The 27,384-nt window shown below is 42.8% G+C and overlaps 1 protein-coding gene and 1 pseudogene across 8 annotated transcripts in view; one reads left to right on the top strand and one right to left on the bottom strand.

Annotated features, from left to right (window-relative positions):
* Positions 1-16,370, top strand: part of FAXC (failed axon connections homolog, metaxin like GST domain containing) — a 101,190-nt gene extending 84,820 nt beyond the window's left edge. For 5 of the 8 annotated variants that reach the window (XM_047858358.1, XM_047858359.1, XM_047858355.1 and 2 more), the window contains one exon: positions 7,575-16,370. In XM_047858358.1, the coding sequence (XP_047714314.1) occupies positions 7,575-7,864 (290 nt within the window). In that variant the 3' untranslated portion in view covers positions 7,865-16,370. The remainder of the gene's footprint in view (positions 1-7,574) is intronic. The other 3 variants (XR_007152106.1, XR_007152105.1, XR_007152104.1) reach the window with 3 other exon arrangements.
* A 3,946-nt stretch (positions 16,371-20,316) lies between these two features.
* Positions 20,317-20,404, bottom strand: LOC125166900 (uncharacterized; annotated as a pseudogene).
* Between the last annotated feature and the right edge of the window lie 6,980 nt (positions 20,405-27,384).

The raw sequence follows: 27,384 nt of genomic DNA, 5'->3' as shown, positions 1-27,384 counted from the left end.
AAAGTCCGATATTTGGGTTTGGGAAAGGGTGTGACAGAGTTGACCAAGGTATTTATACCCCAACTGAGTAGGTTGGGGGTATAGATGAGATCACCAGTGAATAGTATATAGAATGCTTTTAATGTTGGGTGGATGGATGGTTGGAACCAAGCAAGGCAGAATCATATAAGAAACTAAGGCAGGTAAACACTCGTGTGTGGTGGTCATAGGTGAGTGGATAGGAAGGTTGGTGAAGGCTGAAGTTCTGTGTGTGCGTGTGTGTGTGTGTGTGTGTGTGTGTGTGTGTGTGTGTGTGTGTCTATTCATGTGAGGCCCAGAAGCCCAGACCAGGGCATGGACAGCAGGAGTCATTCTCCAGATCCTCATATTGGTGGTGGTGAGGCTTTAGATACATTACCAAACGTGGTTGAAATGGAGGAAGCATTGACTGAAGGTTTTCCAGAACTTCAGCTGAGTGAGGGTAGGAATAGTATGGACTGATACTTAATTTCCTAAATGATCAACATGGAGATATTCCTTGTCTTGTGATGTGTTGGAACTTATGATACTTATAGTATTTAAATAGTTTCCCTTTATTTTAATCAGATTTTCCAAGGTCACCTAAAATATATTGGTTCCCTTTAGTTAATTTAGAGGTTTGTTTTATATCTACTTTCTGTTCCTATTACTTCCTGCTCCCTCTCTCCATTTCCCTAGCACACCACTCTTACACACCTATGTACACACATCACCACCTCTGCTCACATACTTTTATACACACACATCCCATACACTTGTACACATAGACTTACATTTGTACCCAAGCGTGCACGCGCGCACACACACACACACACACACGCGCGCGCGCGCACACGACTGAGGTCATCTGGTATTTAGTCAGAGCATTTAGGTATTCACTATCAGTAGAACTCTCAAATTCTATAGAATCCCTTCTTGTAGGAATGAAGCATCTTTATGTTGAATTATTTATGACTTGGCCCTTTTCTCTTTTACTTCCTGGAAGGACTTGAAACATTTAATGTTATTTTTAAAGAAATGGCCAGCCTTTTTGGAGGATTGGAAGATTAGAGGATTGATTTTGAGTCCCACCCAAGACCCACACATTTGGGGGAATCTGACACCATCGTCTGTGAGGGACTTTGGCACACAGTTTCATGTACTTTGATTCTTAAACAAGGTAGCAGCTTCCAATTCTCCCTGGGGACTGGTATAGCATGAGTCATTAAAGTCCACAGAGGGTCTCTAGGGGCACCTGGGAGTCTGGTTAAGCATTCAACTTCAGCTCAGGTCATGATCTCATAGTTTGTGGGTTCGAGCCCTGCATCCGGCTCTGTGCTGACAGCTCAGAGCCTAGAGCCTGCTTCAAATTCTGTGTCTCCCTCTCTCTCTGCCCCTACTCTGCTCATGCTCGGTGTCTGTCTCTCTCAAAAATGAATAAACATTAAAAAAAAGTCCACAGAGGGTCTTTAAATCTCATTTTGGTCATTGATTTCATGCCCTTCTAAATCTTCTGATTGGAGCTGCTAATAGACTAATATTTTGGTCTCAACTTCTTTCTCTGCCTTTGTTCTTTCTGTGGTGGAGACTTTCCCAAGAAGTAACAAGAGGAAGGAGAAGCAGAAACAACTAAGAACCTGTATGATTTAGAACTGGCTCAAATCCAGGAACGTGAATGGCTTAGATCAGGCAGTTTTCTGCCTAGCTTTGGAACAGCCAGGGCACTTTTGGCCTTGCTACATGTGTGAATGTGTGAGTGTATATATGCATAAATATTAGCTTTTGGTCCTAGATATTAATTACAGTAGGGAGCCACAGAGGCTGCTTCTGGAGCCATCTAAAGTAGGGAGAAACTTGCCTTAATTTAGGTGAGTAGGAGGACAGACTTTGAATATTCAACAGTTCTCAAAATATACATAAGTATGTGTTTGCATATATATAGATGTAGATATATGAAATATTATTTCCTTGCTGGAGAGAATCTAGAATAAATAGAAAAGTTAAAAAAAAAATAACTTGTGTCCCTGTCACCCACAGACAACTGTTAATATTGTGGTATGTATCCTCATCTTTCATCAAATACATGTATGTATGTATTTTTCAAAATCAGGATCACGGTATTGATACAGTTATAAACCTATAAATTTTAATTAGCTGTGTCTTCATTTCTCTTGTCATTCAATGTACCTTAAAACAATATGTTTAGTAGTTGCATAATATCCTGTATCCTATGGCTACACTGTAATTTATGTGATTAATCTTTTTCTGGTCTCATGGGTTATTTCACATACTTGTTTACCAATAATCCAAAGTGACTATTGTATGAATATATATTCTTGCTTATCTCTGGTTATTGCTTTTTATTTTTTATTTTTTTATTTTTATTTTTTTAATTAAAAAAAATTTTTTTTCAACGTTTATTTATTTTTGGGACAGAGAGAGACAGAGCATGAACGGGGGAGGGGCAGAGAGAGAGGGAGACACAGAATCGGAAACAGGCTCCAGGCTCTGAGCCATCAGCCCAGAGCCCGACGCGGGGCTCGAACTCCCGGACCGCGAGATCGTGACCTGGCTGAAGTCGGACGCTTAACCGACTGCGCCACCCAGGCGCCCCTCTGGTTATTTCTTTAAGCTAAATTTGTAGTTGGGGAACTTCTGTCTCAAAAGGTATAAGCCCTTGGTCTGTATGGCTAAACTGCTTTCTAGAAAGACTGTAGCAGTTTATATTCCTGTGAGTACCGTCTGAAAATACCTCGAATTTTGTTCCCCAATTAAGATTGTGTAGAATTTATTTTGAAATTTTTGCCATTTTTCCAGTAAAGAATCTCAGTTTTACTCTCAGCAAATTCCTCCTGTAGAGTCCCATTTGACATTTTGTTCAGAGTGTCCTTATTAGGGAATTGCACTTGGATCTGGGCACTCTTTGAAACAGACATGGAGCACTACAGAGGCTGGAAAAGTGGACAGAAGTGCCAGAAGGGAAGGAGTTCTGCGACCTGTCTGCCTGCCTTGTAGCATGTAGCAGGCCCACAGCACGATGCTATTTTTCTGGATGTGTGAGAACCACAACCTTCTTGTGCTGAGAAACACTTTATTCATTAGCTCTTTTACCAGCAGTCATTTGTTACTGTTGGGTGACTTTTTGCTTCTTATTTGATTAATTGAAAGATGGAAGAAATGCTGGATATCCTTGAGAAATAGCTGAGTCTATCCCCCCCCCCCCCCCCCCCCCCCACACACACACACACTTACTGTTCTCCGTCTGGAAGTGTTCAGCAAGAGGTTTGGTCTCAGGAAGGGGATGGCTCAGATGACTTTTGTGGGTATTTGTACTTTGAGATCTACGAATTTGTATCCTTTAGCTTCAAGGAGATGAGGGGAAGGTGGTGTCCTCATCACAGCATTCAAGTTTGTTTTGAACTTAAAAAAATTTTTTTTATTAAATATTTTTTTTAAATTTTTTTTTCAACGTTTATTTTATTTTTGGGACAGAGAGAGACAGAGCATGAATGGGGGAGGGGCAGAGAGAGAGGGAGACACAGAATCGGAAACAGGCTCCAGGCTCTGAGCCATCAGCCCAGAGCCTGACGCGGGGCTGGAACTCACAGACCGCGAGATCGTGACCTGGCTGAAGTCGGACGCTTAACCGACTGCCCACCCAGGCGCCCCTAAATATTTTTAAATGTTTATCTTTGAGAGAGAGAGACAGAGCATGAACGGGGGAGGGGCAGAGAGAGAGGGAGACACAGAATCGGAAACAGGCTCCAGGCTCTGAGCCATCAGCCCAGAGCCTGACGCGGGGCTCGAACTCACGGACCGCAAGATCGTGACCTGGCTGAAGTCGGACGCTTAACCGACTGCGCCACCCAGGCACCCCAGTACTTTTAAACCAAACAGTAGAATTTCATTATACACATTACTTTGTAACTTGCTTTTTTTTTTTTTTTAAATTGTTTTTTAATGTTTATTTATTTTTGAGAGAGAAAGGGAGAGAGAGAGAGAGAATGCAAGCACGGGAGGGGTAGAGAAAGAGGGACACACAGAATCTGAAGCAGGCTCCAGGCTCTGAGCTGTCAGCATAGAGCCCAATGCAGGGCTCAAACCCGTGAACTGTGAGATCATGACCTGAGCCAAAGTCAGGTGTTTAACCGACTGAGCCACCCAGGTGCGCCCTGCTTTTTTCACTTAATAGAATATCGTGTCTTTTTAACATCTGCAAAATATTATATAGAATTGATACACCATGATTTATTCAATCAGTCCCTATTGATGGACATTCAGGCTGTTTCCATATTTCTTTTCTTTCTTTTTTACTGACATAATGCTGTCGACGTTGGTATACATATATGTTTATAATACTAGTGCTTTTATTTTAGTAGAATAGAGAACTAAAAGTGGAGTTTTGGGCCAACAGGTACATTTAAAATTTCAATAGATGACATCAGATTACTTTCCAAAAAAGGTTATAGCAATCTTATAATTCCACCAGACATGTGCTTACAATGCCTGACCCTTCACATTGGATGTTATCAAATCTTAATTTTTACCAGTTTGGTGGATGAAATTGTTACCTGATTATTGAGTACACTTTAAAAAAGTCAGTTTTTCCATTATTTCACAAAGTTTACATCCTCAGCATAGGCATTTGTGTTGACAAAGGAATATCTCGCACACACACACAAAGCCATTTTCTACTGCCAACTTTTTTCTGTTCTTTTGGCTGGGACATGTTGAGTCCGCTGATGGAGGATCTAGGCACAGAAGGAATTGGCAAAGCCAGACAGAATTGGCAAAGTCAAACATAAAATTTCATTCTTCGTTCTACTCTTTTTTATCAGTGGCAGGAAATGAGGATGGGTATGTGAGCTCCTAGTTTTTGCTTATCAAAGCAAACTCTTTCTGGGCTGCATGATATAATGATCACTTCTTGACAACTCATTATCTTTGAGGGGCAGCACCTATCCCCTCATAATTCTTAGTACCCCGGAGAGAATTTGAGAAAAATAATCTGTGACAGGGAGTGTGCATCTATGAATTCTCAAGTCAGGCTGTGAGATCACCAGTGGGGGGGGGGGGGCGGGGGAGAGGGGGAGAGAGAGAGAGAGAGAGAGAGAGGGAGAGAGAGAGAGAGAGAGAGGTGGTTGGTGGTGAAGGGCATGGAGTCTGGAGACTGCTGGTATTTAAATCTTGGCTCTGCCACTTTCTTACTGTGTGACCTTAGGCAAGTTAATTAACCTCTCTGTTGCTTCAGTGTTCTCATGACAGATGGGGATCATAATAGTTCCTGCCTCATAGGATTGTTGCGAGGACTAATTCAACAGATGCATAAAAGCACTTCAAACAGTGCCCGGTACACAGTAAGGGCTATTTGTATGTTTGCTATTATTACTTTTTATTATTGCACACTGAAGTGGTATTAATGTCACATAGTACAAAGGCAGGGCGGCTCTCCTGGAAGAAAAGTGAAGAAACAGGTAGTAGAAAAAACAGCCACAAAAGAAGTGGATAGAATCATATATGGTGTAGATCCTGTGGCTATTGGGAATAGATTCTGACTTTCTAGCTGCTCCCTAAACAGCTCATAGGGAATGGACATGATTGAGGCAAACACGGCTGGCCCCAGACCCTGCTATGAAGTGACCATAATCCATCTCTGATTACCACCTCCCACCAAACCTTGGTGCCGCCTCCACATCTTTATCCGATTCTTGGTTACCAGTGACTGGGAGCCATACCTGCTGAGGTGTTTCATGACTGCTTTCCTGAGGGAGGATCTAAGTGAAGGTTTGGCATGCATCTTTTTAAGGAGCAATCCTGTGGCTCCTTGGCTTCTGGCTCCGGGGCGTGTGTGTAAACTCTTCGAGGAAGGGGCAATCAGAATGGGCGCATATATGATATGAGTTGAACTGTTATGATCTGAGACAACTGAAAATGGTGACCTGCAACCAGTACTGGCTCGCTGCTTGATAGGATCTGTGAAGTAGGGGGATTTGCTTCGTTATATTTTACAGGAGATGTGCTTATGTAAGCAGAACAGCGATCAAGTTTTGAAAAATTTTCATGGGAAAATGCATATAACAACATCATACGAAGTAACAGGAAACATTAATAATGACAATAAATAGAAAACATACTGAAAGAAATTACATCAAAACGCTACTGTGATTACCTTGGATTGACGAGATTATAGGGGGCTTTTGTTTTCTTCTTTATGGCGTTTCTATATACAGACTTCTAATCTTCCAAAATGAGAATGTATTATCTTCTTTGATAGAAAATAAAATAGAGTAGTTAAAGACTATAGTCAGTAGACCTGTTAATGTAGAAACAACCTAAATGGCCTTGAAGGGGGTGTGGTAAAAACAAAATGAAACTATGGTACATCTGAATAATGAACTGCTGTGCAGTTATCAAGGTGATAGTGTGAAATTGACAGTTTTTCATTATATGTTGTTAAGTGGAAAAAAGTAGCATAAGGGACAATATATAGTAAAATGCTAAATAGCAAATGTAAATATATGTAAATGTATATCCAAGGATATAAACGGAAATGTTAATATGATGAATGTGATTATTGGTAATTCTTTTGTTTTCTGTGTGTTGGTATTTTCTAATATTCTTCAATAAAACCTGGGTTACCTCTATAATAAGTAGATATTTATATAACTTAAAAAAAAAAAAATCCAAGGAATATTCTTAGGGCAATGAAGTCCGGTAAGGGAGTGCCAGATCATGTATTCGTAAGCAATAGTGCCATCTGGTGGATCAAAGGCAAAAACTCACCCTCTTTATTTTTCATTTGGAATTTGGAAATGAAAGTCAGTTCTGTGTCACGTTTCAGACAAATGCTGGGACAATTTTAGCAACTTAACAGAAGTGTTCCTTTGATTCACAGGAAAAAGAAGTAGCCCAGTAACTGAGTTGGGAACCTAATTATAAGTATAGTCGTTCAATTTTATTTAAAAAAAAAAATCTGTTTTACTAAATGTGCCTGGGGGGGGGGGCACACTCATCCGTATACAATTCTGAATTATCCATTTTATTTAGGATCATTTAGGGCAAAATTTGCATCTTAACATAACTTTCTTCAACGACGTGGCATAGAACCCAGCCCTTAATAGCACCACCAATATTTGTGGAATGAGGAATTACTTCTGGCTGGCTGACCTCGCTGACAGTTGGTGGATTTACATGGGGCATAACTTAATTTAAATATGAACCAGTGGAAGTTCCAGTTCTCTTGATAAGCAAACACAAAATACTAAAATGCTTAACAACGCCCAATGATGGTAGTTGAGCTGCCATTCTGGATAAATTACCACCGCCACCCCCACCCCCACCATCACCCTACGACTCCCTGCCCACTCACACTTCATTCACCCAGCCCACTCACACTTAACTTTTTCCACTCGCCTTTCTTCTTCTGTGCGTGAAAATCTAAATATCTGATAGTCCGTCTTTGGAAAAACACTGTTAAGGTCTACCCCACCGCGTTCTTCCCAACCCCGCAGAAGGCCAAGCTGCTGGCAGATTGCTGCCTTTGAGAATTAACCCTGGCTTTCCTTACCACCCCGCAGGTGAGCTCATCAACCTTGCCATGTACTGTGAGAGGATAAGGAGGAAATTCTGGCCTGAGTGGCACCATGATGATGACAACACCATCTATGAGTCCGAGGAGAGCAGCGAAGGGAGCAAAACCCACACGCCCCTGCTGGATTTCAGCTTTTACTCAAGGACAGAGACCTTTGAAGATGAGGGAGCAGAGAATAGTTTTTCCAGAACCCCAGACACGGATTTCACCGGACACTCGCTCTTTGATTCTGACGTGGACATGGAGGACTACACAGACCACGAACAGTGCAAGTGACATTCAGCCTTGCTGACCCTCTTCTGCCGGAGCGGCCACTCCCTGGGGTTGGTCCTATTTCCCAGGTGGAAATCCATCTGAGCTGGGAGGAGATCTTCGTGCTCGACACAGTTCTCACGAGCTAACTGGACGATAGCAGCCTTATTTCTTTTTGTACAGACGAGACACAGAACCATTCGGATGGCTCCGTTTAAAACAAACAGGCAAAAAGGAAAAAAAAAAAAAAGTCAGCATGGTTCCTGAAATCCATTTTTGTTTTCATTAGAAAACTAACACTGTGTGGCAGAGCAGGGGCAAGAGCAGATTGTCTGCGGATTGTGTCTATGTAGATCGTCTTCAACCCGAGGGCTTATTTGTGAGACGGATTCTCGAACGTCCTTTACCCACCGGGGTTCCAAGTAATGAGAGAAATCATCGGGGGAAATGCCCAAGAGACAAATATCCTATGGTGGCTGCTTGTATTTTATGTGTGTATATTGTATGTTGAGATAATTCAAATAAAAATCCATAGATATTCAGTGAACACCTACTATGTGCAAAGCACTGTGCTAGGTGCTAATCAGTATAAGATTTATTCTCAGTCCTGCCAGTGACTAGCTGTGTGATTTCGGGCGAGTCCCTTAATTCTTGTGTGCCTCATTTCCCCCACCTGTAAGGTGGGGATAACGATACTCTCCACCTACCTACCTCACAGGGGTGTTGTGAGGATTCATGTGGTAGCACCTCTTGGAAGAGGTGTGACATAAACACAACATTTTATTCTTTATTGTGCTTCCTGCGTATGAACATTTGAGGGCAGAGGAATTCCATATCCAGCCAACAGCAGCCACAGTCACTCGCCAAAGCCGAGCAGACGAAAACACACGCAAAGGCGCAGTTAGGATTCTGTCACCATTCTTCTTTGTGATCTTGCCTGAATGGAAATCTTTTACTGAAAGACCGTTGAAAATGCTTTCACAGAGCATCGACAGCTACACACAGTCTTCAGTTCTGTGTATTTGCAGACGTCTTTCTTCCGTTGCCTGACCGCACGCTGGAATGTTGTCCTTTGTAGACTCCCGAGTGTTAAGTTGCCTGTGTTTGATTTATTTGAAGGGAATAAAGCTCAGGAATATGATGGGTTTCGTAGAGGTGAAGGGGAAAGGATTTGACTGATGTTTCTAAGCAGATGCTTGCCAACGTGTAATGTCTTTTTGAAAACAAATCTTGCAAGACGTATCGAAAAGATGAAGTCTGAAGAGGATCACGTGACAGGTATCAAAGCACTTTGTGCAGTGTAGACTCTATGCAGTTTTACTAATGCAACTTTTCTGGCGTTCTCAGCCATTGCCCCATGAGAGGAAGGCAATGCTGGGGACAAATCTTAATGTTTCTTAAGGATCTCCCGTAGCTGCCCTGTGCTCCCTCTCTGTCCCTGTAGAGCACATGGACCCTTGGGGTTACTGTATTTACTAAAGCGCTCTATCTCTGAAGACATCCTTTTTGTTGACTTAGAACATTTTCCAGTGAAATACGGGGTGAAGATGCTGGGGTGACGGCCATGGATTTGGGCTAGGAGAGTTGGTGTTACGATTTACAACCGCAAGCAGAGCTGCTTTGCTTCTGATCTCAACGGACTCACTGGGTAATGGTTATTCATGGTGGGGCCAAAGAGGCATTTTTCAAAAGAGACAGCAATTTCTGCTGAGAAGTTCGTGTATTTGCTTGAAAAAGACTCTCTTTGAATATGGCTTTTGCAAAACAATCCTAAAATGCTGCGGATTCACAAAGAGGTAAAGGGGGAGAATTGCTGAGGCTGTTTACCATTGGAGCCACAGTGTAGGACCTGTGTAACTGGGGACAGATGCTGAGATACCCTCAGTTAGAGATTCTCATTGCACAGGAAACTCAGTCGTTAGTTTCTTATTAAAAGCATTCATCTTTGAGAGGACCGTTTGGTGCCTAATGAAAATGTTGGGGAGAAGATATGAATGGATGAGCGTGTCGTATCTCCAGCGACACTTGGGAGGACTCTTCACCTCGCCTGTCTCTAACACGTGTGTTCCAAGGTCAGCTGGTGGTAGTTCTGTGTGACTAGGGAAACTTCTGGCTTGCAAATGTGAATGTCATAACCAGCTAGGCTGTGGACCCGGCCACACAAAGACCAAGTTGACCTATCCCCATCCATAGCTGGAAAAAGTTGTGTTTGCAATCTTGCCTGCAATTTATTCTCACTGTATAGCACAAAGGGTGTTGTGTCCTCGCGTCAAGAATGATTTAAGTTATGGCTGTGCAGAGTCACATATCGTTTTACTGTGCATTGCTTGCAGGGCAAGTACATAGAGAGCCAGTGTTCATCGTGAAGTTGTAAAATAAGTCATTCTTTCCAGGTGCCTCTCACAGAGGCTTAAATGGACATTACCACTTGGAGTCTTGGGTACTAGCCTGCCAGCTAATGACCGGGCACTCAACATTCCGAAGGTGTAACTTGATTTGGAACACTGAAATATACCCAGGTTTTACCTTCCCAATGTGGGTTATGGAAACAAAATGACCAAGACAAAATCACTGTCGGGTGGATGACCTAGGTAGTCTTTATTGGAAGGGCTTTAATTTTACCTGGTTTGTTCCTAAGTTCCCTAGATTTGAAGTGTTCTCCAATATGGTGAACAGGTGCTACTTAAAAGAAAATATAACAAGAAATTAGGGGACATTTTGGTCATCTGGCTTACTTATTCAAGTTGTGTTTCTTTTTTTCTTGGAAAGTGACTTAAGGAGGTGTGATCTTTAATGTTAACAGATGTTTTTTGGTTGGACAGAAGCCCCACTAGCTGTCCGGTTTTTTTGTTTGTGTGTTTGTTTTATTTTTTACCTCTCAGTGTAAAAATAAATTCTGCCCCTCTATCCACTTCCCTTTGCCCCTCGTCCCCACTCATCAGGATTAAGGAGCAGCAGCAGTGTGATTTAATCTGCCTATGTCAGCTAGGCAGAGGTAAGCTATATTGTCAGAGTTGACCATTTTGTTGTTGTGGCATAATGAATTGTGAACAGTGATGCTATTGTTGAGGCCATGAGCTAGCTACCCTGGTGACTGACCACAGACCCAAGAACTTGAATCATAGCTGTAGTCTGGCTCTCCAGTGAGCCCGACCTGTGTATACTGTGGCATTAGGTATTAGGATACGTTTGCTTGAAATAGTTAGAGTTCAAGGAAGGGAAGAGCTAGGAATTTTAACTTCATGGGTCTTGCCTAGGTTATTTAAGAGAAAACATAAAATCATAAGAATGTATATAGCTGGGTAATGGATTAGTTGTAGAAAGCCCCTTACAAGAGAGCCTCTGAGGTTCTTATTGGCTCTATATCACATGCATATTCATTTGTAGGCAAGACCTGAACTGAAGTCTTTCACCTTGCCTTAGATGGTTCTTGCCGTTATGTTACTTTGACTTTGTTTCTTTTTAAAACCCACATTCCCTGAGAAATCAGTCCATGTATCCATCAGCACATCCCCAGCCTCTCTCAAAGAGTGCTTGGAATCTTCCTCTCTTGCTCTCCATGTCTGTTCAGCCCAGTCCAGACCAATTCAAGAATTTACTCTGTGCAAGGCACTGCTAGACTCTGAATGATACCAAGTCACCAAGAGTCCATATTCTTTGTTTTTTATCTTTTAAAGAATCCATGCCATATTATCACTCCTTGCGTATTTACTGAGCACCTATCCTGTTCCTGGCCCTGAGATCCACAGGAGATCTAGAGGGTGAACAGAACAGACATGGCACCCTGATTTTAGGGCATCCGCTTTTGCCCAGACTAATGCAATGGCTTCTTCTAAATGCTTGGTCACTTCCCTGATCCATTCCACCCTACACCATTAATTTTTAAAAGAATTTCTGGCCCTGATGGGGTGCCATATTGCCTCAGGATGAGGGTCACTCTCTGGGCCCTGGTATTCTCAGCTCTTCCTTCATCTGTTTCCTGGGACGTCTCCCAGGGCTTCTCCATATGAGCCATCCAGTGCATCCTGGTTGGTCTCCTTGCCATTGCCTAAACATGCCTCATGTCCCCACTCTGCTTCTGCTTCTGCTAGCCTCCCTCCTGAAAGCCCTGCCCTTCCTCTCCACTGGCCCAACTCATGCCCACCTCCCAAGGCCCAACTTCATCAGTTCTGCAAGAAGACTTCCCAGCTCATTATAATCTCCCCTTCCTCTAGAAACAGCACACATCGTTGGCTTCCCTGCTGGCTGCATGGGAAAGGTATGCCTAGAAAGCAGGTCACACACTAGAAAGTAGTGCTGTGTCAGGGATTCCTTTGATAATCTAATGAAAGTCCTATACCTTATTACCAGAAAAATACATATATGCAAATATACAAAATTTTACATGTAACTTCGGGTTTAGAGACCTGAAATCATCCATGGATTCTTTAGGGGGCTCATGGACCCCAGTGGAAGAAGCCTTCTAAAGAGTCTTTAAAAGCTACTGTTGTTAGTGTTCATTCTTTCTTGCCTTTGACATATGCAGAGAGTAGAAAATTGGTATGGGATGTGCATGCAAAAGCAATCTCTGTTATTATCCGTGTTGGGTGTGTGTTGAGTGACAGGGAAGGAAGGAAGAAGAGCTGTCTTACGTTAATTGAGAGAATATCTTTGTTTTGACAGGCTTGGCATTTTGAAACTGACAAGGTTTTATTGTTATTGTTCTTGGTTATCTGTTAACCATCCAAAAAGTTGGTTTATCAAAATTAATTCAGGGCCAGGTAAGCTTCATTTCAGGCCTCAAACCCACCACTTCTGCATGAGTAGGCTTTGGCCTAGGGTTATTAAGGTAGGAGAGAAGAGGCTGGATTTTTCCTTATAGGAAAAAGATCGGCACAGTCAAGTTTTCCTGTATTCATCATTCATTAATTCGTTCGTAGGGTAACTGTTGAGTGTATTTTCAATAAAAGGATGGTGCCTTTGTTGATAGGTAACTACTCAGGTTCTTCTTTGTCGTCGTCGTCTTCTTCTTCTTCTTTTTGTTTTTTTACAGGGTGAAGTTATTTTTATTGCTCCTGACTATGATCCAGGATCCTTTGTTCTCCTTTATGTGCAGTGCTGTTTAAGTTGAACAAGAACCAGTGAAAATACATTCGATGACAAATACTTCCAAGTCTGAATGCTGAACTCTGGCAACACATCTTTAATAGGTCCAGCCATCAATTAATGTGTGATTGTGGAGTGCTTGACCCTTTTTCAATTGCTTCCAGTGGTGAAACTGGGTGAAGTTTGAAAGGATCCCCTTGGTGGGTGGGGCAGGAGGTCCCTCTTTCCCAGAGTTCTTTTGCTAGTACCAGGAGTAAATGTCAACAGATGATGAATAGTTTCTTCATTTGAATTCCTTACCAGAAACTTGAGTTTTTAGTCCCTGAATTTAAAGGATATCCTAAAGACATTTAAAGTTCCGGCGGTGCCTGTGTGGCTCAGTCGGTTAAGCATCCAATGTCAGCTCAGGTCATGATTTCGCTGTTCCTGAGTTCAAGCCCTGGGTCAGGCTCTGTGCTGACTGCTCAGAGCCTGGAGCCTGCTTTGGAGTCTGTGTCTCCCTCACTCTATGCCCCTCCCCTGCTCACTCTCTGTTTCTCAAAAATATACATTAAAAAAAAAAGATATTTACAGTTCCTTAATGTTTAGGATAAGATAACTGGAATGGATAACTTACTGGCCTTGCTCCTTAGAGATGGTTACAGAGGAAACTAAAAAACTGCTTAAAGGAAAGTGACTCAGCTCTTTTGGGGCTGACAATGGGACCTCCTTAACCATGCTGGCTCCTGCTAAGGCAGGGAACCTGTCCCCACAGCAAGGCTCTCTGAAGTTTCTGTTGTTGGCTAGATTATGACAAAGTGGTGATGCTCAAATTTCAAGAAGATTATTGCCCCAAATTGTAAAACGTGTAGATAGATAAAGGGTCCCATCGCAGTAATAAAGTAACTTATGAATGTGGTCTAGCCAGCACCCACACTCCTGATCATTTTAGTGGAAGAAACAAGTTAGAGTAAAAGATTGATACAGTACTTTGGTGTTCTGTACACAATTAAATAATGACATCAATGAACGTGATGGCCTTCATGAAGTTTAAAAAATTCTGGTTGTCCCTAATTACAACTTTATATTTTGAAACAATCCACTAATTGTAGAGCAATACATATTTATGATACTGGTTAATTTTATAAAAAGTAGTATTGCTACATATGACCATTCACCTCCCTCCCTCCCCATAGCAAGCAATTTTTTTTTTTTTTTTTTTTTACTTTATGGCTCTGGAATAGAGTAACTTTCATTTATCAATAATATTTAAACCTTTGGTCTTTCTTTAGTATTTTATACACCTACCTATGTCTTTAAAACCAATAGGAGTCAGCTGCTGAATTGCCATGTTAATTAGCTGTGACTGAACAGGTAGCAGAGGGAGTACAGTTGTTCAGTGGAGGGCTAGGAAAGAGAACTGCTTTGGATATTTACCATCCCCCTCCTCTTAAAAAACAAAACAAACCCCAAACAACAATCTGTGGACTTTTCCCTTTAACAGTTGTTCAGAATTGAAAGTGTTCTGTTATATTTGCTTCTGTCTCTCCACAAGAGATCGCATTTGGCTTATTCAAACACAAACCATGTCCAGATGATTGTATTTTTACCTTAAACAAATTGTATCTGAATTCTTTTGCAGCAATAAGATTAAAAACAGTATCAAATTTTCAAGGAATCTCTGCTTCAGTAGGGGTGACATGTTTGTGTTACTCCTGTCAAAATGATTACCTCATGTGATCAGTCTCATGGGATCATGCTTATTGTAAACATGTGTTTTCCCCAGGAATGTGCATCAGGCAGTGTGTCTCACGACTCAAAGGGTAATGATGGCTGGGAAGAGGAAGGTCTGAATCCTTCATTTGGTGATGCTAAGATTTCACTGAGTGGGAGGAGAGAAGGAAAGGGTGACAAAGGTGGCCTCTTCAGGCAGCACGTGGTACGGCTGTGTTGGAGACGTGTCAGGCACCTCGCAAGTTGTCTAAGGGGTGGCGTCAGTAACATAATACAAAATCCAGGTTTACAAATCAAAAACAAATGCAATTTGTAGGGAAGGATTGTTTGTGGATGTATGAAAGACTGGTGCAGGAAGCACTGAAATAATGTTGATCTTTGTCTTAATTTATATGCTCAAGTGCTGGGATTGTGCCATCTGAAGCCAAGCCTGGGAAATGGGAGAGCAGCTGATAGCGATGGCCTCTGCTCAGTTCCTTTGATTCTGAAACTTCCTTCTATTCTCTCAAAAGGGTTCGTGGCATATGGTTTCCATCTCATGAATATAAAATGTACAAAGTAATGTATATTTGTTTTATAGATGCCCTTTAAGTGGAGACACCCCAAATCATTCGTATTTAGGTAGTGGTCTCCAAACCTTTGTGCTCATTCACCTCATCAGTAAAACTTTCTGAGCATGCCCTTTAGCATATTTATTTATAAACACACACACACACACACACACACACACACAGAGTGCTCATACTGCAGTACTGATGTGTACATTAAAAACCATGGCAAACATAGAAATTTTCAAAGGCTGTTGTTCTGGATTCAGTAGAGTTTAGGGAATGGGGCAAGGAGTACTTACAGGCAGCACCTAGAAAGCTGCAACTGATTAAAGAATGTGTATGTAACATTTGTGGCAAAGTGGATGTAAAATAGGCATGGGCGCATGATTTTAGGTCAACGAATGTATGTATGTATGTATGTATGTATGTATGTATGTATGTAGGTATGTATGTATTTTTACTTAAAATGGGCATTTGGGGTTGGGGAAGAGAATGGTGAATAAATAGATGTCCCCTTTACAAGAGCTATTTTAATTCTGTTTTTGGGACCACATGATCTAGAATGTTTTGAAAATTTCTGAAAGATTTCACAGTACATGGACTTAAGCAAAATAAGAAAAGATAGGAGGGGAAAAAGCAAATAATGCAAATACGGGATGCATTGCTTCAGAATTTCAATACCAATCGGAAAAGCATGTTTTGATAATTCCTGGTAACCAACATCTCACTGATTATAAATCTCTCTTCTGTTTGTTTATAATCCAATGTCACCAAATGTGTGGAAGGTGCACAGATTTATTTTCAGAGATCCGAGATGGGAAGGACCAATGTTGGTATAATTTGAACCCACATTTCAGCTGCTTGGGGGCTGATGGATGGACACTGCCCGGAAGCATTTACCTGCACCACCTGTTTTGCAAACACAATGAATAGCATCTTGCTGAACAAGGGCCTCAATGTCGAGGTGGCATTCCAGTGTTTATTTCTGGACCTATGAGTTACTTTAGCACAGTTATTGTTAGTAGTTTATAAAGCCATATTTAAACTTGTATACTTGATTGTAAGATAGATTTGAATTGTGCACTATGTTGATTACTGTATATAAATGTGGAAATTCTGTACATTTGGTCTTCATGCTGTATGTATTTGATGTGTAAATGATAACTAATGGTTATGAAATAGCTTGCTGTGAATGTCTTTATTCCAATTTGCTTCTCTCTTTGCAGATTTGAATGTTTTAACTTTACACTCATGAGGAAAATCTGAAATCTTTGCATCGAACATACTGTTAAGTGGTAGTCTCTTAGATGATCGGGAAGATATTTTTCTTGTAAGGTTCTTGTATAATTAAAGCAGAGGTAATTAATTTTTTAGGCATATAATTTTCAGATAGAAATTCAACGGAATGTTTTTTAAGTAGAAAACAGGTCTTTGAATATGCTCTCCTACCCTCTCCTGCCTTTTAGTTCTTGCCCAGTGTGCCCCTCAGAGCTTTTGGGGAGTGATACCCACTAATAGGAGAAAAGGGGGAGGGGAGCAGGACACACGCTAAGACCTTTGCTGTGGGTATGAGGCCTGATGATAGAGCAACTTCTTCCCCTTCTGTTAATAGTGTCTAAATTAGTTTTTGTACCTCTCCAGTGAAGTAATTGTGATGTCCGTTTTGTAGATGAGGAAAGAGGCTTGGGGGGTAAATTAGGGTACAGTGGCTAAGACATGCTCAAGTCATTGATTTGCAGTGAGGTTTTAGAAATACAAATCTTACTTCCTAGTGTTCTGTCCATATGTGCCTGGCGATGAACCATGAAAGACAGCTGGATCTAAAGGCATGTCAGGATTGATGGAGACATTTAGGGTGTTTGAAATCCTATCTAGAAATTTGAGCAACTATTATCCAAATATTAGCTTCTTAGCATTTAGGGCAGATTGCAATAAGGTAACATCTAAAATCCCAAACTTCCCAAACCATGGGACTATCTATTAAGTGGAAGATGAGAGAACCCCCTAATCCCACATTCTAGAGGTAACAGTTTGGCTTTCAGACCCCCATTCTCTCTTGACTAATAAATCCCAACCATTTAGCACTGCTTATTAACATAGACCCTTATTACATAGGCCCATAATTGAAAATGCTTTGAGACAATGTGTATCCACTTCAACTTAAATGAGCTCCGGACCCTTCTAGAACTTGTATGGGGGCTTTGGACTCAAGCCTGGTGTCTGTCCCACTAGGGAAGCTTGCTCTCCTTGCTTTCAGAGGCATCAGAAGGAAGGGGGGTGTTTGCCTTTCCAACATGCTGTGCTCAGAAGTGTTAAGAGAAGTATCTCGTTGCCAGTTGTCCTGAATATTCCATGACTTGATTTTTCATATTTTTGTCCTTTCCTTTTAGAGGAGAGGCAGAGCAGTTGGTGTCCTGGCTCTCTCAGGGGCCGCCTATTTTGTTTGCACAGGATGCCACTGTCAGCACCCATTAAACACTTCCCAGCTGGGCTCGTTCCCATTAGCAACAGACTTTTCTTTTGAAACCTACCAAGGTTAAAGTCGCTTATGCTGTGGATGAAAGCAAACTCTGGAAAACGAAGGGAAGAGAACCAGCGTCTTCCCTCACAGTGTGGCTGCCTTGTGTGTCCAAGAGGTACCTGGTCTGTTTTCATGGTGGTGCACTCATTGTGAAGGCTTAGGGGTCCTCTCCAGTTGAGGGCCTGTTAGAGTTGGAAGGTTCACCTTACCCAGGATGGGCGGACACCCTAAGTGACTCATGCTCAACATGTATCCAGGTAAACCCTGATTGAAACAGCATCACAGGGAGCCTCGAAAGGGAGGAGGAGAGTTGAGGGAAGGGCTGTGGGTGGCAGGGAGCAGCCCCGGACCCCTTCCCCAGCCCTACTGTATCCACACGTTTATTGTGTGCTGCTGCTTCCTTCTCCACCCTCACAGATCTCCCTCCAACTAGCTGGTGCATTTAAAGGCAAATAGTGGAAATCTTAGGGCTGCTCAGGGATGTCAAATAGTCCAGATTCACCAGTGGTACAAGTGTAAGATGGGAGGTAAGTGGGCAGGCAGCCTGGGCCACACTGTGTGGAAGTCATCCCTATAAGGGTGAGGAGGTTTTCTGAGCAGGGGACTCACATGAAGAGAGGATATTTAATTCAGGTTTATCTGATGACAACCTGGACACAGGACACCTCAGAGAGGAGGCCGCAACAGAGCAGCTGGGCAATCTCAGTGGTTCCCAGAGAAGTCAGAAGTGGGGCAGGGGGCGCAGGGTGAGTGGGGAGGGGGAGATGCCAGCCACAGAGCACAAGGACATGCCGAGTCTTGGATGCAGGGAAGGAGAGGGCCAAGGTAATGAGGTCTTGCTGGGAGCTGGGGGCTGCCAGGTGTAGGAAATGCGGAAAAGGGACACGGGTCTGGGGAAAAGCTGTGTTTGATTTTAGCCTCGCTGAATGTGAGGAACCAGTAGGGGGTGCAGGGCTGGAACTTGTGAAGGGGGTAAAAGTGGAAGCAAATGGGCTGGAGAGAGAGAGTAAAAATCTTTAGCACCTGGGGCGCCCGGGCGGTTCAGTCAGTTAAGTGTTGGACTCTCGATTTGGGCTTAGGTCATGATCTCGCGGTTTGTGAATTTGAGCCCCGCCTTGGGCTTTGAGCTGACAGCATGAAGCCTGCTTGGGATTCTCTCTCTCCCTCTCCCTCTGCCCCTCTCCTGCTGTGTGCTCTGTTTCTCTCTCAAAATAAGTAACTTGAAACAAAAGTCTTTAGCACCCTGCATTTGAATGTTCCACTGTCTCTAGGGTTAGTCTCTCAGTAACTCCTTGACCATGTCCCCTGGTGTCCTCGTATATAAGATGAGGGGTCTTGAGTTTAATCTTCAAGCCCCTCCTCGCTCAAGCCTCCTTTCATTGTTCCCGATGGCTGAATACCACTTAATACCAATAAACACCGATTCCACCTCCTGCTTTGTTGATTCTCATAGTGTTGGAAAGAGGAATTTAGTGACCAAATCAGCCAGCAATAGCTGACATTTACAGATCACTTACTATGTGCCAAGCACTGTGTTCTTGGCAACCTATGTGCAGCAACTCATTTAACCTTCACAGCAGCCCGGTGAGATAGGTACTGTCACTGTCACCACTGCCGCCATCATAATGACCGCCACCACCACTACCATCATTATCACCACCACCTTCCTCCTCGGCGTCACCATCATCACCATCTGTAGTTTATAGACGAGGAACTGAAGCAAAGAGGGGTTTAAGTAACTTAACCCCGGATCTCTGCCAAGTGAACAGCGGAGCTGGGGTTCAAGTGCACGGTCTGTGTTTAAGAGCCTGGCTGTGACACCGCTGTGCCCCACTAGCTCTACACCATTCTAGCATTTGCACCCCCAGACCACACAACCTCTCGAGTACAAGGCTGTGAAGATGCAGGGTGCTTGTGTTGAACCAGAAATGGCTTGACTTAACTCACTTCTCCTGAATCATTCCCAGCCAGCCCTGCAGGGTTTGCCTTCTTACAGAACACACACAGACCCTGTCATCAGGTCCCTGATCCATGTTCAGACAGACTTTGGTTCTCTGTGGGGAGCTGTCTGGTTTCCCTGGTCAATTCGCTTTGCTTCTGGTGGTCACGGCCATTGGCCCCACACACCTCATTCACCTTGACTCCTCACAGAGGGGATTCCTGGGCGAATGACTGAAAAAGGCAGGATTCTTAGGGTGCCTACTGCCTGCTGTCCAGAGGAGCTCACCGCGCACATTGTTCTCCACTGCCTATAAGCAGATGCTGCACACGTCTCCACCTCTCACCCCAGACCTTGCTCCTCATTCTCCAGACCCACGTACACATATGCCCGTGGGATGCTGCCTGTGGGTGTCTCCACGTGTCCAGATGTGAGCTGTCAACTCTCTTTCTCCCAGTCTACCATTTCTCAGTGTTTCCAAGCCACCGAATGTCTAAGCAAGACCCCTGTAGTTCACCCAGTCCTGTGGCTTCTGCTTCCTGAAAACAGTTTAAATGCATCTCCTTCCTCAGCTCGGCCTGAACTTCTGGGGCTGCGGCCTCGCACTAGGTTCCTTCCTTCTGGTCTGCTTCCCCCGTACCCATTCTCCACCTTGCTGCCAGGCGAGTCGAGAATTTGGGCATCATCCTTGTGCAGGGGCCGTGCTTGTCTTCTCTGTATCCTTCCAATTTTAGTACGTGTGCCGCCGAAGCCAATGCCGTCAAGCTACTCAAAAAGGGAAACTGTCCGTGTTGCTTCTGTAGCGTTCAGGACGAAGTACGGGCACAAATGGCTCTCCGTGACCTGGAACCCGCCTCCCTCACCCGCCGTATTTCCCACCGCTGCCCTTCCCATCTTCACACACCAAACTCCAGATCTACCAAGATATGAAATTGCCACTTTGTTTTACCTGTCATTCCACCACTGAAGGAATGATGCTGTGTCAAAAAAATTTTTTACTGGCATCTTGTGTCTCTTTACACTGATAATAAATGGTTGACTGTAGTTGATTTTTTTGTTTTCTCTGCTGAGTGCTTCCTTTTGCCAGACTTTCCCCAAGGAGAGACAGCCAAGGAGAAAGGTGTTCTCTTTCATCTCCTGACGTGGTGGGGGATAGAATGATAAATCAGACACTGACGCTACCCTCAGCGGTAGGTGAGACATGAACACATAAAAACTCTGGCAAAAGATAAATGCTGATAAATACCCCAAGAGAGGGACAAATAAGATGGCTTGGACCCTGTGGTGGGGAGAGTCCTTCCGGCCCAGGAATGCAAGAGATGGAGCCCACTGTGCCTCTCTCCACTGTTCCCCTGCTCTCGCAGTCCTGAAGGTAACACACTTTTCCAAGTCATGACACTTCCCGAGGGGCCCTCTTCCCAGCACAGAAAGGAGGAAACAGTGTCTTTCTTTGGCTAACAAGGCTTTCAGGAATCTGGAGGTTTAAAAATGGTGGTCCACAGACCGTGTGATCTGAGTTGTAATAGGCGTAAGGAGCACCAGTACGGCTGGATCCTCATCTTTCTGAGACAACCCCCACTGTCAAGGACCCTCTCTCCACCATTAGCATCTCAGACAGGTAGATGACATTAGTGCTGAAGGGATAAAGGAGGCAGAGAGGTGTCTTTAAAGAGTTAAAGTGGACGTGGAACACATCTGTGGCAGGGAAGGACAGGGCATTACACCAGCTGCTCAGAGGCAGGTGGTGTGGGCTGACTGGGTGGATGTGCCCTATGTCTTAGCATCAGCTAGATCAACCCCTTCTCCTTAAAAGCAGCTTTTGCAAGTCACTGTCCCGAAGCTTTTCCTATGAGTGCATATCAGCTTTGGGACACTCTTAGGATGGAGCACCGCCCACAAACGCTTGCGGTTCCATCCTTAGCAAACATTTGCTTTACTTGCTGTTGCTGGGTATTTATTCCCCAGGCAGGGCTCTCCAGTGGTTGTAGAGTGTCCAATTTCGGGTGTTGGATAACTTTAAGATTCGTGTGCAGTAGGTGGAGGCCCAAAGGGAACCGCACGTTCCACCTCTTCCACAGCATGATACACATAGTAAATGCTCAATAAAGACTGGTTACAGGAATGGACACATCCTCGGGTAAAAGACAAATCAAATTGCTAAGAAATATCCAAAGTTTGAAGTTTGCAATGACATACTGTGCAGAGGCAGCCAGTAAATTACTCATAGAACAAACCACAAGTGACTGAAATATGGGGTAGTAATTTTTGTAAGCTCAAGTGGTTTATGCAGTCCTCAGGATCTCTCGATGGAATTATAGCCCCGTAATTCAAATAGCTCCCATTTCCTTGACACACAGACCATGGATCTGAATCCCAAATCCTGCCCATGGTTGGTATACTGCGTTTTTCTCCACCCTTGCAGTCTTATGCTGCCCAACAAAATCTTTTGTATGCACCTCTCGAGTGTGAGGTACATTCACCTCCTCTTTGTCTTATGTTGTTTTTCTGTATTATAATGTATTTAACTTATTAATGAGACTACATCCAATAAAACTGGCTTTCTTATGGGGTCGTGGAAGTTTATTCCTTTTAGCTACCAGCTTTTGAATCCTATAGGAAGCAGAGTGATGTTAGTGGTGCTTTCTTTGCTCAAGTATTAGCACGTATGGACTTAACCTGATCTCTGCACACAAAAATAGAGGGAAAAAAATCCCTGGTAGGTAGGAGATAAGCCTTCTTCTTTACTTTTTTCCTCTCCTGCTTCAAGCCTTCCCTGATATGAGGAATTTGAATTCATTGTAATTGAATAGCTATTGTTGTTAGCTCTCTTTCCTATAGATGGTCTTATACATATGCAGCTAGTACTTTAAAAGCAGACATGTCAGGTACAGTTATAAAGCAGCTTATTGTTTTTTTTTTTTAACTGGCTTTGCAAAGTTAGCCACAGTAGGACTAGTTGCCCCCCTAACACTGGGTGAAATTTTAGGCAAGTGTCATTGTTTATCTGCTTACTCTTGCATGGTGAAAAGTTGGGGGTCTCTTTAGTCTCTCAAAACAGGTGCAGTTCTGTTATGGATGTGTGTAGTTGTGTAATAATCAAAACTCTGAATTGCATTCAACACTGAAGCTGCTCCCTTGCTTTGCTCGAATCTCCACCAGAAGAGAGCATGGTACTTTTATTTTGTGTCTTCTGTCGACCTGTACCTCCTGACCCCTTTCCCACCCCATAAGCTAGCCATAACTTCTGACCATTCTAGGGTTAGAGCAGAGGAACGCAGAGGAAAACATGTCTAACTTGACTGCCACCAAAATGGTTGCAGATATTTGTAGATGTGTAAAGATGCCTCTGTGGTGGGCACTTTCACAGAAATTTTGGAGACCTCCCTGGTACTGGGAATCTTTCATCTGGCAGTTCCCATGACAGGCAAATTCATCTCCCCTTGGTTGGAACTCTACCGCTTTGCCAAAAGTGTCTTGAGCAGAGTGCCTTGAAGATGGTGCCATTATCTCTGTCTCTCTTCATGCTAAAATGTAGACCTCTCCACTAAAATGTTGAGCTCTCTACCAAACCCCAAGGGTGATTGGAAACTACTCCCACCCTTCCCCCACCTCTGCTAGACCTGCTTACGTGGTTTGAGACTCCACTGCAGAGTGGGATTCGTTGGAGCCTACTGTCCTGGGGCCTCAGTAGAAAGTGAGGGTATGCTCCCAATTTTACGTCCTGTAAAACATGGCATATACCTGTGAAAGAGAATCAAATAATTTTTATGTGGGCTTGCTAGTCATAAGCCACCGATGTCCTCACCTAAATGGGCAGGACTTTGGTGTCTCTCCTCAGGCTGGATGTAGGAGGCTTTTATCACAATGGCTGTGCTCCAAGCAGCTGCACCTTTCCTGTTCCTTCTCATGGGCTCCTGCAAAATAAGAGAATCACTGCAAAATAAGAGAATGAAATATTCTCTGTTAGTCCAGTGAACTGGTTGATCTTGCTCTCAGATCCTGAGGAACTCTGAAGCGATCTATCCCCTTGGTATACAGGAATATTTCCAAGTGTCCTTTTCTTTCAGTAACTTAGAATGAAATTAACATCCATATATAAAAATTAATCATATAATCAATCTATGGGTATCTATTGCTCACCTTGTGCTTTGTTCTGTGCTAGTGATTTGGAGGGGCTAAATATATATGAGAATATAAATTATGTATATGTGAAAAGTATCTGGCAAGTGGGCAAGGGGGGCTGTCAGGGGGCCTGGGTTGGTGACTAGTAGGAGCCCTTGGCCTATGGAAAGCTGGTGGAATTTGATGGGAAAGATTAGTTATTAAAATTTCTCATCTAAAGCCAGGAATGAAGGATAAATTTTTCATAGAGGTTTATTCCCAAATTGTGATTTGGGGAAGTTGAAATGATTTGTGTTTTAATTATGCCTATGTATTAGATGAAGGTTAATCTAAGACTTATAAAAATAGTAGAAATCGATGCTTTTAAAGTCTGGGTGTTATGTGCTGGGTGCCATAGTGGTGCCCCTGACTAGTTGAATGCGGTGGAGGGGTCCTGGTGAGAGTAAGTGGCAAATGGGTTTGTAACCAGGTCTATGAAAGACACTAGAGCATGGTGGATGCCAAAAGGAGGAGTTTGGACTTGGTGTGGGATGCAACGGGGACTTTCAAGTGGAAGGAAGATCAGCAAAACGATAAAGGAAGATTAATCCAGCAGCATTGGGTTTTAGAAGGGAAGAATAGAGTGTCTTATAGAACAGAGTGTTCCTTCCTTTTTATTCACATTGTTGCTCTCAACTTCTCAACTTGGGTCCTTATTGCTTCTTGTCAGAATTTCTTGCTCTGATGATTCCTTACCCCCCTACAGAATAATCTCAACTCAGTAGCTTGATTGTCAAAGGCTTCCAATATCTGGTTCCTAAATTATTATTTTTGTGCTCCTCTATGTGAAGCTTTTTGATATGAACTGTATTCTCCACCTAAAAAGCTGCATTATTCAAAATTGTGTCATATCCTTGGCTACCTTCATGTCTTGGTCTATAGAGTTTTCATCTTTAATGGCTTGTGTGTTTCTATTCCATGCCTTATGGCCATATCAGATTCATCCTTCTCCAGGAAGTCTTCCTGCTTTGAGAAATGGTTCCTTCTTTTAAATTTCTGAAGTAATCACTGTTTGTCGGTCCATTGAGCACACCTAGCATGTGCCTATATGCTTTTCTATTTATCTCGTGTTGGATACCACATCTTACATTCTAGATTATAAACTTCCAGAGATGACACCTGAGTTTCCATATTTAAAAAATTTTCCTCTAGGCCTCAGTAAATGTATGTTGTCCAAGGTAAAGACAGTGGAAGTAGAGGGGAAGATACAGATGCATGAATGATTTTGAAGGAAGAATTCACAGAACTTTGTGATTACTGAGTTATTGAGATCCTTCTTGGGGGCCTATTTTTATTTGTATGCTGTTTAAACTCTTGAGATAATGGGTTCCATATACATCCATACTCCTGTGCAAAGAAATTCTTCCTTTTATTTGTCCTAAATTGCCCTTTATACTGATGATCCTATTTAAAGCATAAGGTCTATATGCCTTTTAAAGGTTAGGGCACTGTTTAGCCAGACGCCCAAATATTTATATACTGAGACCTACACGAGTGTTGTCTGATTAATACCTGTCTTCTTGGGAAAGCTGTGAATAATGTCAACATGAACTACATTATTCCTGCTAAAAATTCATCCATTTAGTTTAACTTGCATGTAATGACACCTGAAAGTCAGGAGCTGTTTGCTGAGCGCTGTTGCAATACTGTTGTAGCTCATTCATAACGAATGGCGATGAAGTACCCTCAGCATACCAAATGGGAGCATCAGCATAAATGGGAAATTTAGGGGCTCCTGGAAACCTTTAATATGTGATGAATATAAAAGGAAAATGCAGTGGGTCTCAGAGAAATCCTTGTTTGGAAAAAAAGACTCTTTCAGTAATAAAATTGAATTGGAAGTTAAAACTATGATATTAACCACATGCTTTATGTTAACGCCAGCTGAAATTTATCAAGATAGCTGAACAATGACGAAGGTGGAGCTGGAGCTATTAAATAGACTGAAGAGGGGCTGGGGAAAGGCAGAAACTCTCCATTTTCTTTTCCTCCTTCTCCTTCCAATTTTTGATTCCTTCTTTTCTCTCCTGTTGTAAACATCAGCCTGTCCTCTCTCCTCTCTCTCATCTTTCCTACCCTGCGAGCCTACCTTCCCTCCTCAGCCGTTCTATTCCCTCTCTGTTGTAAGTTACAGAGTTTTGCAATTTGAGGGACCTTGAGACCATCTAATTTAGTCTCCTCCTTCTCATAGATGAGGCTAAAAAGCCCAAGAGGAATTAACTTCCTCTCTCAAGCCAGCCAGTGAGTGATAGCATCTGCCTGGGAAGCATCACATTTCAGTATCGAAAGGGCCTGGGATGTCATCCGTGCCACTCATCTAACCAATGCAGGAGCACATTCTAAAATATCTAGAGTTAGCCTGGTGGAGAATATTTCCAGGGAAGGTAGCCTACTTCTTGGTTAGACGTGTTATTCTGTTGTTGGAACATTCTGATAGAAAGCTATACTTTAGATTAAATTCTGATTCCCTTCCATTTTCTTCCACTGTTCCTACTTCTGTCTACTGAGTTTCAATGAAGGTTTCCTTTCCTGTGTTTGGTCTTTAAATTTGTGATGAAGGAACTGCACTTTTAAGCCTTATCTTCTGTAAACCAAACACCCCTGATTGTGTTAATGGTTCCTCCTCTCACATGGGTTATGCTTTATCTCTTACCGCTTTAGAGCCCTCCCCTTGGTGATCTCTAGTCAATGTCACCCTTAGAGAATGGCAACAGATTTAGACACAATACTTCAAACAATATTTAATCCACACAGACTGCAGTGTCATCATTACCTATCAAGATCTGGAAATTTGATCAGTTTATTAGTGCTCATCATGTTAGCTTATTGGGAGATTAGACTCAGCTGAAACCCTCATGTCTTCTCCATTTACACAGCCAACAAGCCAGATCTTTCCAGCTCCTCATATCTGATTATGTAGATGATTATAACATTAAGTCTTAGTCGCTATTCCCATCAAATTTGATCATTTTGGTTTTGTACAATTTTCCCCAGCAACCTCGGTTCTTTCTGGATTGGTAGACTTCATCCACATTCCCACGTTTTACAGTGTGCCGGCAGCTTCCTGCTGAACAGCCAACTTCAATCAAGGTGTAAGTTTATTTGTAACTACAATTAATTTATTTCTAACGACAGTGATATCTGCCAGATAGGATGTTGGTGACAGAGTCACTTGATACAGAGTGGAATGGAGTACTCCTTTGCCTGTATCAGTTAAGGTTCATTTGATTATAAGCAATGGAAATCAACTAGAAAAACCATTATATCTCACAGAGTTAAAGGAAGAATGGGACAACCAAATCTCAGAATGGGCAATTCTACAGGTAAGTGTTCGCGATGTCTTCTAGAGATTGGTGACTCCTGGTCTCTGGGTTTTTTCATTCTATCTTTCAAAAGTCTTCATGAAAAACATCTAATTGATCCCACTTGGGTACCATTGAGGTCCCTGGAGCTGTCTTGGTCCCTGGACCCCCCCACTCTTGGTTGACTCACTATGCTCTGAGTCATGGAGTCAGAGGTACAAAATTTTGTTCCATATACACAGAGCCATCAGGACCCAGCTCCTGTGCCCTTG

Source organism: Prionailurus viverrinus, chromosome B2 (genome assembly GCF_022837055.1).
Source record: "Prionailurus viverrinus isolate Anna chromosome B2, UM_Priviv_1.0, whole genome shotgun sequence".
NCBI classification, from domain to species: domain Eukaryota; kingdom Metazoa; phylum Chordata; class Mammalia; order Carnivora; family Felidae; genus Prionailurus; species Prionailurus viverrinus.
This window is presented reverse-complemented; position numbering and strand designations above follow the sequence as displayed.